Here is a 15,115-nt window from a genome sequence, read left to right on the forward strand (position 1 = left end):
TTGAAATAGGGAAACATACTGCAGAACTGTGTGATTAACTGTGTGACAAAGGCCGTCAGATAGAAAGTGTTGGCCATGTTTTAATAAATTGTAGGAAATACAATAGAGAAAGGGAAATATAAGTAAGTTGGCGAAAGAAAATATAAGGTTAGTAGTGGAAGATATATTAGGATTGAATTCAGAACACATAGGATATAAAGCAATATACACATATTTTTAAAAACACTGTGTTAAAGGCCTACTAAAACCTACTACTACCCACCACGCAGTCTGGTAGTTTATATATCAATGATGAAATATTAACATTGCAACACATGCCAATACGGTCTTTTTAGTTTACTAAATTGCAATTTTAAATTTCCCGGGAGTTTTTCTTCTTGAAAACGTCGCGTAATGATGACGTGTACGCGTGACGTCACGGACTGTTAGGAAATATGAGCGCTGCTCACACACACACAGCTAAAAGTTGTCTGCTATAACCGCATAATTACACAGTATTTTGGAGATCTGTGTTGCTGAATCCTTTGCAATTTGTTCAATTAATATTGGAGAAGTCACAGTAGAAAGATGGAGGTGGGAAGCTTTAGCCTTTAGCCACACAAACACACAGTGATTCCTTGTTTAAAATTCCTGGAGGTGAAACTTTACTATGGATCGGAGAGCGGTCAAGCGAACATGGATCCCGACCACTTGTCAACCGGCAAGTTTCGGTGAGAAAATTGTGGTAAAAAGTCGCTTCTTACCGGAGAAAAGCTGAGCTTGTGCCGTCGATAGCTGCCGTCGACTTCCCTGAGACATTGGCGTCAAGACACCCGTGGAGACACACCTCTGACTATCAGGTACTATTTAACTCACTAAAACACTAGCAACACAATAGAAAGATAAGGGATTTCCCAGAATTCTCCTAGTAAATGTGTCTAAAAACATCGGAATCCGTCCCAATGCAATCGCATTTTTTTTTTTAACTTTTTTTTTTTTTTCTAATCCGTCGCTATCAATCTCCTCAAACACGAATATTTCATCCTCGCTCAAATTAATGGGGAAATTGTCGTTTTCTCGGTCTGAATAGCTGTTTTTGTTGGAGGCTCCCATTAAAATCAATGTGAATATGTGGCAGGGCATTTCTCTTAGCACCGAAAGTTGTGAACTTTATCGTGGATGTTCTCTACTAAATCCTTTCAACAAAAATATGGCAATATTGCGAAATGATCAAGTATGACACATAGAATGGACCTGCTATCCCCGTTTAAATAAGAAAATCTCATTTCAGTAGGCCTTTAAGGCACTTCCAATGCATTACAATATTTCAAACATTTACGAGGTTGAGCGATCAACATTTTTATGTCAACATTTTTTTTTAATAACAAACAATACAAATAGATAAAACATAATAATACTTTTTGTCTGTATCTGTTAATATTAACCTGTATGCTGGCTGTGACTGTTGTGGAGTGTTTTTTATTCATTTTATTTTTGTACAAGTTTTTTTCCCTTTCTCTGTGGCACTCATCAAGGGTGGACGCTCCCCTTTCCTCTCCCTTATCTCTCCTGCTTGCTTCTTTGTTGTGTCTTGTCTTAACTTTCTTGTTGCCTCTTTTTGCATTGCTCTCCAAATCTAAACATTGGAACCATTTAACTGGCCTCAACAATATTGACAAGATCTCGGGTTTGGGGGAACCTGCTGTCATGACGAAGCGGTTGTTGCTGGACACATGATGGACTCTTGGGAGAAGAAGGAGGGCCGCGTGGCCTGGCGACCCTTTTCTGTCGATTACGTGAAGATATCTACCTATTCGGAATTATGACAACAGGACATCTGCTGATTGGAGTAAGCGTTGGTCTGGTTTGTCGACAAATTGGAAGTTGCTGGCAGTTTTCAAAGTACCCCAAAGCTGCCACAAATGATTGGAAGATGCGGGAAGAACTGTGGATTACATCGGACTGTCTACCCCGCAGTTTTGAGGAGCAATCATAGACAATTTAGGGTGAAAAGCAAATTTCATTTTCACCCGCATACAAAATCATTCTAACTTGGATTATTTCCCTGGCTTCGAGACTCTCCCGAAGGACAGCGCAGAGAAGACACAACAAACTCCCTTTCTGTCTTTCATGGACACACACATTTTGTTGTTGACTTTGGACTAGCGACTGCACAATTCATCAAGGCCTCGGAACAGAGACACACTACGGGCTTACACACACACACATCCACTAAAATATACGCCACACACACATCCCCTACCCCCTAACCCAATGCCCTCGACGCAAATCCCATAGGGGCGATGAATGGATGGTCAGCGCCTGAGAGCTGCGGCCTACCACCATGACCTTGAACTACCTTCCCTCTGTTGCTAGATATCTCGAGATGTATGTTGTAATATGTATATGTGCTTTGCTATGGAGGTTTTTTTCCTTGGACTCAGTCTGGACCCCTCCTGAGGGTCTAGCCTTAGACTGATATTTTTTTTACCCCCCACCACCCCCACCCCTCTCCCAATGTCACCCTTTTCTCACCTTTTTTTTAAGGAGCTTTGTAAGTGGCTGATCCGTTGGCGGTCTCGTCTTGTCCCCCCCTGTAACGTATGTCTGCTCTTAGTGGGACTGTGCCAAAAATGAAATTTCGTTGTACTTGTGCAATTTCGTTGTACTTGTGGAATGACAATAAAGATCTATCCTCCTATCCTTATTTTATTTCTTATTTTTTTTTATTTGTTGTTATTTATTTTTCTGTGATATGGACCCCCCTTTGTCTGAAATCAAATGACAACTAATAATAACACAAAATAAATCCATCCATCCATCCATCCATCCATCCATCTTCTTCCGCTTATCCGAGGTCGAGTCGCGGGGGCAGCAGTTTGAGCAGGGAAGCCCAGACTTCCCTCTCCCCAGCCCCTTTGTCCAACTCCTTCTAGGCGAGAGATAGTCTTCCCAAAGTGTCTTACGTCTTCCCCGTGGCCTCCTACTGGTCGGACGTGCCCGAAACGTGGCATCCTGACCAGATGCCCGAACCACCTCATCTGGCTCCTCTCGACGTGAAGGAGCAGCGACATTACTTTGAGCTCCTTCCGGATGGCAGAGCTTCTCACCCTATCTCTAAGGGAGAGCCCCGCCACCCAGTGGAGGAAGCTCATTTCGTCCGCTTGTACCCGTGATCTTGTCATTTCGGTCATAACTCAAAGCTCATGACCATAGGTGAGGATGGGAATGTAGATCGACCGATAAATTCCCATCCTCACCTAGATAAAACATAATAATACTTTTTGTCCGTATCGCATTTTTGTTGCCGCACCGGTGGCGGTTAAATAACGCTTAATATGACCATTGGTGAGTAAGCATATATGCTGGGCATTGACTATTGTGCAGTGTTTTTTATTTATTTTATTTCTATACAAGTTTTTATTTATTTATTTAATTTCTTCTTTTATTTGGCCTTTATTGTTGTATGGATTATTTGTTTGTGATATGGACCCCCCGGGTCTGAAATAAAATGACTACTAATATTAAGATAAAATAAAATAAAAACACCGCTTCACGGTGGCAGAGGGGTTAGTGCTTCTGCCTCCCAATACGAAGGTCCTGCAGTCCTGGGTTCAAATCCAGGCTCGGGATCTTTCTGTGTGGAGTTTGCATGTCCTCCCCGTGAATGCGTGGGTTCCCTTCCGGGTACTCCGGCTTCCTCCCACCTCCAAAGACATGCACCTGGGGATAGGTTGATTGGCAACACTAAATTGGCCCTAGTGTGTGAATGTGAGTGTGAATGTTGTCTGTATATCTGTGTTGACCCTGCGATGAGGTGGCGACTTGTCCAGGGTGTACCCCGCCTTCCGCCCGATTGTAGCTGAGATAGGCGCCAGCGCCCCCCGCGACCCCAAAAAAGGGAATAAGCGGTAGAAAATGGATGGATGGAAAATAAAAACACATTTACAAACGCTTATCCAAAACAACTGAAATTCCTTGAATAAGGATAATAATTTAAGGGCTTATTTTTCCTTACAAACTATCTTCCGAAATTGAATTAATAAGTTTAAATCATTATAACAGTGTGAGGATTTGGGTTTTAGTTTAAGGAATCAACATTTATGTATGAAACATTTGGCTTGCGACATAATGATTTTAATAATAATTTATTTGTCGAGGTTGGATAAATATCATCGTTGCTTTTTACACAAAAGAAACCACCCAGAAAATGTGATGTGTCGCCACCAGCAGGAAAAAATAAATACATTATTTATTATATCCATCTGATTATATTAGATACTTATTATGTTAAAATCACAAGCTCAGGAACAGTTTTTTTCTTGATCCCATCAGAACACTAAACTCTGAACACTGCCCCTCATTTAAAAAAATATTCCAATGTTGTATATTTCTTGATCCTAAAAGTTATCCCTTTATAATAGTTGTATTTAATATTTCTACCCATCCATCCGTTTTCTACCGCTTGTCCCTTTAAGGGTTGCTGAAAGCCAGGGGGTGCTGGAGCCTACTGTATCTCAGCTGCATTTGGATGGAAGGCGGGCTACACCCTGGACAAGACACATTCCCATCACAGGGCCAACACATATAGACAGACAACATTCACACTCACATTCACACACTAGGGACAATTCAGTGTTGCCAATCAATCTTTCTCCAGGTGCATGTTTTGTATTTATTCATCCCAGACTCACACAAGTGGATCTAGTGAATGACCTACAGCGAGCTGGTAGCAAGGTAACTAAGTCTACCATCAGTAACACACAACACCCCCAGGGACTCAAATCCTGCAGAGCCAGATGTGTCCCTCTGCTTAAGCCAGTACATGTTCAGACCCGTCTGATTGATTGATTAAAACTTTTATTAGTAGATTGCACAGTTCAGTACATATTCCGTACAATTGACCATTAAATGGTAACACCCGAATAAGTTTTTCAACTTGTTTAAGTCGGGGTCCACGTTAATCAATTCATAGTAAGAAGTTTGCTAGAGAGCATTTGGATGATCCAGAGAAGTATTGAGAGAATGTCATATGGTCAGATAAAACCAAAATAGAACTTATTGATAAAAACTCAACTTGTCGTGTTTGGAGGAGAAGGAATGCCAAGTTGCATCCAAAGAACACCATACCTACTATGAAGCATGGAGGTGAAACCATCATGATTTGGGGTGTTTTTCTGCTTAAGGGACCAGGACGACTGATATGGCCCCTGAAACGTGACATTTTAATTGAAAACCCTCCTTCCATTATCAAGGGCATTGAATATGACACGTGGCTGGGTCTTTCAGCATGACAATAATCCCAAACACACTGCCTGGGCAAAGAAGGAGTGGCTTTGTGAGAAGCATTCCGAGGTCCTGGAGTGGCTTCGCCAGTCTCCAGATCTCAACCCCATAGAAAATCTTTGGGAGTTGAAAGTCCATGTTGCCCAGCGACAGCCCCAAAACATCACTGCTCTAGAGGAGGAATGGGCCAAATACCAGCAACAGTGTGTGAACCCCCATTGTGTCTCTCATAGCTGAAGTGTACATATGATGAAAATTACAGGCCACACAAGTACTCCGACTTCCTCCCACCGCCAAAAACATACACCTGGGGATAGGTTGATTTGCAACACTAAATTGGTACTTGTGTGTGAATGTGAGTGTGAATGTTGTCTGTCTATCTGTGTTGGCCCTGCGATGAGGTGGCGACTTGTCCACTTATGTACCCCGCTTTTCATCTGAATGTAGCTGGAATAGGCTCCAGCACCCCTGCCCCCCAGAGAGGGACAAGCGGTATAAAGGGGGTGTATGGATAAACTCTACATAAGAATATGAATTTCTTAGATTTATTCACAAAACCATTTTTTTCCTTCCATGCTCAATGTAGGCTTTGTAATGTCATGTTTCCTCTAAACAAAATAAAATTGATGCTAATCCATTCTCTTCTCTGTTTTTCCACAAACAAACAAAAAAAAAAATTGATAAGAGAACCGTCAAAGAACCAAATTGTTAAGCAGAATCAAAAGGGGAATCGGAACCGGGAAAATCTTATCAATTCCCTTCCCTACTCATAAGTGTGCCTACTGTTCTTAGCATGTTAATGTTTTATGCTATCAATTTAAGTAATTTTATCATTTAAACCTAAAAATCATGAATTTTTACACTTGACGCAATCTTGCAAGTATTGTAAGTTTTGCTATGTTAGCAAGCTAACACTTGCATTCTAAAATTCGAGCTTATTTGTTTAATTTTAACCAAAAATTCATTGATTTTGGTACTTGGCCCCATTTTGAAAATATGCAAATTTTTCTTATGTTAGTGTGCCAATGTTTTATGTTAGCATAAAATTATGTTTAAAGCTAAAAATCATGAATTTCCTTACTATGTGACATTTTGTAAGTAAGTTAACTGCTCATTAAGTTATTACCAGTATATTTTAAGCTAAACTCAGCATGCAAACTATTTTTGAAGTTAATTTTGCATTTGTCTGTTAAAAAAACTGCCCAAAAGTCTGAAAATTGGTCTCGAAGCAAACCCGGTTCATAGGTTCACGACACATATCAATCAGGCCCATCAAAAATTTCTTGGCCATTCTGGAACACAACAACAAAAACAATAACTGACATCCCAACAATGAATAATACGTAAACTGAACAATGAAACTATCAATTCCAAATTCAAACAGATTTTTTTAAAGGCAGAATTTAATCATACAACACTTAAATGTGATGTAATTACATTTACAAAATTAAACAATGTAAAACTACTGTAATTTCTGGACTATAAGCCACTACATTTTTCCGATGCTTTGCACGCTGGGGCATATAAAACGGTGCGGCTAATCAATGGATTTTTCTTTGCTAACGGCCATAATGTTTTTTATTCAACAAATTGTTTTCAAATTATGTCCGGCAGAGACATTGAAAAGGTGTGTTATTGTTTGTACTGTGGCAACATCTTTTGGATGAGTTTGCTCACTGCAGGTGCTGCGGGTTGACATGTACTACTTGTTTCATGCCTTGAACCTGAAGTCCATACCATTTCTGCTCGAAAGGATTCTCATTCCTCACTCCATGCAACATTTGTACGTTTTACAATATGACTAAAACAATTCATACTTACTAAACCGTCCCATGTGAGATGTCTGTAGGAGTGTTTTCATGCATTATTGTACATGCAATCGTAATCTAATCAAGCTAGCGTCGTTAACATTAGAGAATATGCTAACACATTCAAGTGTCTGTGTTAGTATTATTAACGTACAATTGCATTTTTTCATTGTTTCGTAAATTCTCTAAAACATCACAGTGGAGTTATTGAGTTTGTGTAGCTGATTGGAGAGCTACTGTAGCGTCCGCAGCTAGTGGGTCCATGTTGATGACTTCTCTTTTGAATGATCGGCAGTTTCACTGCTGTGTTACAGGCATTGTTTGGAAACAATTTAGGTGAGTAAATAAACATTTACAAAATCTTTTTTGCCGGTATATATCTGCTGCCTATAATCTGGTACGGCTAATATACATTTGTAATATATCTATTTCTTCTAAAATTTGGTGGGTTCAGCTTAAATACTGGTGCGCTCTAAAGCCCGGAAAATACCATAGACACTTTATTTTAGATCCAAAAAGGCAAGAGCATGCTGTGCCCAGCAAACACATCCCAGGCTGCCTAAAATTAATTTTACATATGTCCAAAAGTCTTTCCGAACAGTCCCGGCTACTCTTGGTACTGACGCTCTGTGGCAACAAGGAAGTCCTCCAGAACACTCCTCAAGTACTCAAAGGTAGGTCGAGTTTCTGGAGTCTCATTCCAGCAGTGACGCATAATATTATAAAGTCCATCTGAACATTTGTCTGGCTTTGGCATTCTGTAGCCCTGCTCCAGCATCTGGATCACCTCTGGGTTGGACATACCTGAACAAGAAAATGACCAATCTTACTTATTAACGTGTGTTTGCAACATTGGGCATCATTTAAATAATCAATATGAGATATCAATAATCATGCTGAGATAATGAAAATGTCATTAATGCTTACCAGGGTATGGTATACGTCCATATGTAACCATTTCTGTCAGGAGGATCCCAAATGACCACACATCGGACTTTATCGAAAATTTCCCATAATTGATAGCTTCTGGGGCGGTCCACTTGATGGGGAACTTGGCACCTGTGTACAGATAAACAATTGAGCTGCTGCACACAAACAGTAAAATGAACACATAAAGCTGTTGTTTTTACCCTCCCTGGCTGTATATTCACTGTCCTCGATGAGACGAGCTAGTCCAAAGTCCGCAACCTTACAGATGAGTTCGTGGGACACCAAAATATTGGCGGCTCGCAGGTCTCGATGAATGTAATTTTTCTGCTCGATGTAAGCCATGCCGTCTGCTACCTACAGGGGCCCAAATACCACAAGAGAAGCACTGGAGTGAGAATTAAGAAGATCTCTGATATTCACCGCGGTTACGTTCCTAAGTGAAAAAAATGTCAACAGACAAGAAAAGCCTCCGAAATGCCCATTTTTAAGTAGTCACGTTTTTCCTCTTTGTTTCAGAAAAACATTATATTCTTATTAACATAACATTGAGCATAAACATTGCCAAGTCTCAACTATTAACAAAATAGCAGCCACTGATCACATTACTGTGTAGTCTTAATATTATTCCCTTGTTAGTGCATTTTGATTAGAGTTGGCTACCTTTTACATTTGAACCAATACGGCACCAATCCCCAATACCTGATAATCAATTGGACTTTTTTATTAGTTTCCTGAGATTCTGCAAAATTTCCTGTCCAGGGCTCTTTTAGTTTTTTACTTCCTGTTTACCTTAACTACTTCTCAGTGGCCTAGTGGTTAGATTGTCCGCCCTGAGATAGAAAGGTTGGGAGTTCAAACCCCAGCCGAGTCATACCAAAGACTATAAAAAAAAATGGGACCATTGCCTCCCTGCTTGGCACTCAACATCAAGGGTTGGAATTGGGGGTTAAATCACCAAAAATGATTCCCAGGCACGGCACTGCTGCTGCCCACTGCTCCCCTCACTTCCCAGAGGGTGATCAAGGGGATGGGCCAAATGCAGAGGACAAATTTCACCACACCTAGTGTGTGTGTGACAATCATTGGTACTTTAACTTTAACTTCAACTTAACTTTGCTGAGTGCTTGCCCCCTTAACTGTCTCTGATTGTCAATTTTTGTTTGCTTTAAATTCAATGTGTATATAATAATAATAATAATAATAATAATAATAATAATAATACCTAGTATATTTTACTTATAAAGCACCTTTCTAGACACTCAATGACACTGTACAAAACAAATCAATAAAATCAATAGGATAAAAACAACAGCAACTAAGTTCGATAAAATATAAGCAGTCAGGAATAGGTGTGTTTTGAGTCTTGATTTGAAGAAGGAAATTAAGCTATTGTACAGCTTTCCTTATCCTTCTTCTGCACTTCCCTGTGACATTATTAAATGTTTTCCCCTAATACAAGTTTTACTTGTAATTATCCTGCTCTCTCTGCATCCTAGGGTACTGACCAACAATACCACACCGAAACGCAACAACTGTACCAATTTTTGGTAATTTTTTTGTGTGTTAAAATGTGTTAATAAATGTTAATTGTTTGAAAAATATATCACATTTTTAAAGGGGCCCTGCTATGCAAAACCATCTTTTCTAATCTATTACTTCCTCCCACTTCCAAAGACATGCACCTGGGGATAGGTTGATTGGCAACACTAAATTGGCCCTAGTGTGTGAATGTGAGTGTGAATGTTGTCTGTCTATCTGTGTTGGCCCTGCGATGAGGTGGCGACTTGTCCAGGGTGTACCCGCCTTCCGCCCGATAGTAGCTGAGCTAGGCGCCAGCGCCCCCCGCGACCCCAAAAGGGAATAAGCGGTAGGAAATGGATGGATGGATGGATGGATGGTACCTGCTTTTGTGTATTTGGAACCCGAACATTTAAAATTAATCAATGGAGGCAATGGCGGAGATATTTAGAAAACAATCTTGTCGTCTTTCATACTTCCAGGAAACAAGCCGTTCAGAATTTGGGCGATTTTGTGACATTTTTCCCAAGTGTAAAGTCAGCAGATTATCCAGCTATTGTATAAATTTTCCCAAAATACTTTAGGCGAGTCCGCAATTGTAGTCTGCGCTGTTTTCAATAAGCACCCCATTTTTCGCTATCCTCTTGTTATGTGTCGGACTGGCTTGCATAACCACATTTATACTCCGTTGTTGCCTTTTCTAATACAAAGTAGCACATAGTTCGACCGTAGTCTGTCTTTAGACTTGCTATGGAAGCGCTAAAAACTACAATATGGCTGAACAGGAGAAGACGCCGCCAAAGTGGAGGCACGTAAATAACACCGCCCACTAAACAGCACATCCTGAAGAGTAAAGTCAGAAAGTATCTTGAAGATGGTCTGTAAAACATAATCTATGCAACATTTTGACCAAACAACCACCATTACAATGTTAATTTGGACGACAACGAAGTGTTTTAAATATAGAAAAAAAATAATGACCCCTTTAACACTGAGCTGTGTAGTTGTTATCTTGTTTTCTTACTCTGTGTCTCATTTGCACATACTATACATCCATCCATCCAGGTGTGAGGAAGCCGAGGAGAACATGTAAACTCCACACAGAAAGACCCCAAGCCCAGGGATCGAACCCAGGATCTTTGTATTGTGAGGCACACGCACTAACCCCTGTTACACTGTGCTGCCCAAGTACTGTACAATACTGCACTGTTTTGTAGACTTTGCATGCAGTTGCAATTCCAACACGTTAGATGGCAGTAATGTATAGACTACAGTGTGTTAGAAAAGTAAGTAGTCTTTGCCATTAAGTTGAATGTGGCAGTGTTATCGTTTGTTGAGCCCTGCAAAGTGTTTATACTGTAAGTGTTGTATTTATTACACACCAGGTGTTTGATTGTAACATGCATCTTTCTGTAGTTTTCATTGCCAAATTTGTAGATATTTAAATCGCCGAGTAAAATCGCCATTGCTGATATTTAGCATTGTCTATGGCAAATTCAAGTGCTTGAACAGGTGCCAAGTTTGCAACCATTTTTTTTTTACTTGAATGTACGTCATTTATTTGATCAACTATGAGTATCTAGTCTGCAGGACTGCTTGTATCGCACATGATATCTCACACACAAGTAAACATTCTGCAAGACTGCTTATAGCGCACATGATATCACACACACATGTAAACACTCTGCAGGACTGCTTGTATCGCACATGATATCACACACACATGTAAACACTCTGCAGAACTGCTTGTATTGCACATGATATTTCACACACAAGTAAACACTCTGGAGGAATGCTTGTTTCGCACATGATGTCTCACGCACAAGTAAACACTCTGCAGGACTGCTTGTATCGCACATTATATCACACACACAAATAAAAACTCTGAAGGACTGCTTGTACTCACATGATATCACACATGCAAGTAAACACTCTGCAGGACTGCTTGTATCGCACATTATATTTCACACACAAGTAAACACTGCAGGAATGCCTGTATCGCACATGATGTCTCACACACAAGTAAACACTCTGCAGGACTGCTTGTATTGCACATGATATCACACACATAAGTAAATACTCTGCAGGACTGCTTGTATCGCACATGATATTTCACACAGATAAACACTCTATAGCAGTGGTCCCCAACCTTTTTGTAGCTGCGGACTGGTCAACGCTTGATAATTTGTCCCGCGGCCTGCTTTTATCGCACATGATGTCACACTGCAGGACTGCTTGTATCGCACACGTTATCACACATTTTAGATGCAGGCACATAGTACCGATACTTGATATTTACCTGTATCGTAACAGGACACCTCTACTACCAGTCAAATGTTCCTCTCTGAAGCTGCGATACCAATCAGACTTTTTGCTGATACTAATTCAGGACTTTGGCATCGCTGAGGAGTTTGCGACCAGGGTTTTGGACTTGAGGCCCAGGTCCTACGAGGCCTACTACGCCCGGGCGCGAGCCAAGAAGAGTAGCAGGTATGAGAGTTCGGTCTAGAACCCAGACCTAGGATTGGGGTTAGGGTTATGCTAACTGGTTTAAATTATTAAGTCCAGTCAGGGTGTATATTATAGTAAAATTTGCCAGCGACCACAGAGTTTTGGAGTTTCCTCACTCATCTTTGCACTGGCATATGTATTGACCTGATCACTGACCATATAAGAACTTGTGCTGCCTCTCAGGTAGACATCCAGAGTTAAGGTAAACGAGCATGTACGGTGAAATTAGATTGCGTGATTAAACTGTGTAAATACATGAATACTGCGATAATTTTTTGTGATTATTTACAAGTTAACTCATTATTTCTGACAGCCCTAAACATAAAATAACAGAACAAAACAGAAGGAACAGAATAGAAGAGAACAGAAACAAACAGATCATACAAACCCCGTTTCCATATGAGTTGGGAAATTGTGTTAGATGTAAATATAAACGAAAAACAATGATTTGCAAATAATTTTCAACCCATATTCAGTTGAATATGCTACAAAGACAACATATTTGATGTACAAACTGATAAATATTTTTTTTTGTGCAAATAATCATTAACTTTAGAATTTGATGCCAGCAACATGTGACAAAGAAGTTGGGAAAGGTGGCAATAAATACTGATAAAATTGAGGAATGCTCATCAAAAACTTATATGGAACGCCCCTGCTTACTTCAGCAAGACAAGTGTTACAACAGCGTGGCTTCGTAAAAAAAGAGTGTGGGTACTTTCCTGGCCCGCCTGCAGTCCAGACCTGTCTAACATCGAAAATGTGTGGCGCATTATGAAGCGTAAAATACTACAGCGGAGACCCCGGACTGTTGAACGACTGAAGCTCTACATAAAACAAGAATGGGAAATAATTCCACTTTCAAAGCTCCAACAATTAGTTTCCTCTGTTCCCAAATGTTTATTGAGTGTTTTTAAAAGAAAAGGTGATGTAACACAGTGCTGAACATGCCCTTTCCCAACTACTTTGGCACGTGTTGTAGCCATGAAATTCTAAGTTAATTATTATTTGCAAAATAAAATACAGTTTATGAGTTTGAACATCAAATATCTTGTCTTTGTAGTGCATTCAAATGAATATGGGTTGAAAAGGATTTGCAAATCATTGTATTCCGTTTATATTTACATCCAACACAATTTCCCAATTCATATGGAAACGGGGTTTGTAGGAGCCAAGAACAGAACTGCTCAACAAATAATAGGCTCTACTGTCTTGTTCTAGCTGATGATTAAACAATGCTAGTAAAATGAGACCAGAATCTGCAGGATACGTCAACTACAATACCTGGAATAAAGTTTCTTTTTTTTTTTTTTTTTTTAAGTGAGCCCACATTTATTATTTTTAATACTTTTTTTGTTCAGGTTTACTTTCTTTTAGACAGTAAGTGGACGTACATGCATGTATATGCCTTTATTCAACATACATACACACACACACACAGTATGTGCGTGCGTGTGTGTATGTGTGTGTGTAAGAGTAGCGCTATTTGTACAGTGTATGTTTTGGCTGGTTAAACAGAAATCTCCCAGGTTAGGGAGGTATCACTTCCTTAGGTCAATTTTCATCCAGACTTGACAGCACCTCTCATCAACCCCTCTGTGCTCCACCCAAGAACACAAGTGTGCTCGATGAGCACCATTTAAACTTTGCTCTTTCATAGCTGAGCGCTGCCTCTCACATCCTTTTTAGTTGTCTCCCAAAGTATACCAGCGATACAACTGAGACACGCCGTTACAAATGTGACTTGTTTTCTTATTATATTGAAAAATGAGGTTCCTGGAAAATAAACAATGATGGGATTTTAAGTATTTTGTTTGCTTGGTCTGAGGCGTACATTTCAGACCTGCAAAGAATGTATATCATAGGTGCCATTCGGCCCAGCAGGACTTGACAGGAACTTCACCTATGCACTTTATTCTGCAAGACTTCAGTAGTTTGTACCTTATTTAGGAAACTGAGAGCCTGTGTCCATCTGTCCATTCACTTGTCGGAATGAACATGTAGATTAATTTATTTAATCATTTTGTTTTATTATTGTGGCTAAAAAAAAGGGGATAGAACTAAATGACACATTTTAAACAACAGGGATAAACCACCTAAATCATCTTGTATTGATGTATGACCACCTAGTCCAGGGTATATACTGGTGTTTACTGTCTTGTTAGTAAGGCAAATTTCCAGTGTTGAGTCTAGCGGTTGACTTCTGTGAAGTCCTTGCAGAGAGAAAGTGAAAGAATAAATGCAATAGTGAACTGGCCAAGAAGAACTCGGAGAAAGAGAGAGAATGGGATCTTTCTTACCTGAGATGCCATGTCTATCAAAGTTTTCACAGACAAACGACTCCCCTGTGTTGTTTTTAGGTAATCCAGCAGGCTACCTGTCAACAAAATAAAGTCATCTACACACTGCCCATAGAACATCAATTTATCTCATTTGTCATACTATACAGATATTCTCTCATTTGTGTAAAATTGAAACAAGGACACTATAAAAGAATACGCATCTTAAAAATATGCAAAGAACTGTTATTTACACTAGTAAAGCAGTTTTTGTTAATAATTTGTTCTAAAATGTCAGACCAAGATCCAGGAATCATACGAAAACCAAATCTTATTTTATTTTCCAAAATAAATGTTGTTCCAGACATCCAAAAATACTCTATTAATGCTAAACACATTTTATAGAGGATAATACCAGTTTTTACATGTAGAAAATAATGTCAAATATATATATATTATGCCTGTCATTATTGCTGTGATGAGATGGGGACTTTTCCAGGGTTCACACCGCCTTTCGCCCGATTGTAGCTAAGTTAGGCTCCAGCGGTAGAAAATAGAAGGATTGATGTATTATTGCACTTTTCAAAAGGCCATTTGGGATATATTGCTCAGTCAAACATTATTGCACATTATAGTCCGAAAAATAAAAACACATGACACATGAGGACATGACGGACACATTGTGCTCACTCAGGGCCTGCTTAATGCAATGTTATGTTATGCTATTTAATTGCAGTACGTATGTAAAATGTTGTTGGGGGCATGTTCTCTCTGTGACTGCGTGGGTTCCCTCCATACTCCGAC

At 39.7% G+C, this 15,115-nt stretch overlaps 1 protein-coding gene across 2 annotated transcripts in view; it reads right to left on the reverse strand.

The window, feature by feature from the left end:
* Positions 1 to 7,560: 7,560 nt before the first annotated feature.
* Positions 7,561 to 15,115, reverse strand: part of lck (LCK proto-oncogene, Src family tyrosine kinase) — a 46,380-nt gene continuing 38,825 nt past the window's right edge. For both annotated transcript variants that reach the window (XM_061895599.1, XM_061895598.1), the window contains 4 exons: positions 14,333 to 14,409; positions 8,204 to 8,357; positions 8,001 to 8,132; positions 7,561 to 7,877 (listed from right to left, as the gene is read on the reverse strand). In XM_061895599.1, coding sequence (XP_061751583.1) covers positions 7,681 to 7,877; positions 8,001 to 8,132; positions 8,204 to 8,357; positions 14,333 to 14,409 — 560 coding nt within the window. In that variant the 3' untranslated portion in view covers positions 7,561 to 7,680. The remainder of the gene's footprint in view (positions 7,878 to 8,000; positions 8,133 to 8,203; positions 8,358 to 14,332; positions 14,410 to 15,115) is intronic.

Source organism: Nerophis ophidion, linkage group LG03 (assembly GCF_033978795.1).
Source record: "Nerophis ophidion isolate RoL-2023_Sa linkage group LG03, RoL_Noph_v1.0, whole genome shotgun sequence".
Lineage (NCBI taxonomy): Eukaryota > Metazoa > Chordata > Actinopteri > Syngnathiformes > Syngnathidae > Nerophis > Nerophis ophidion.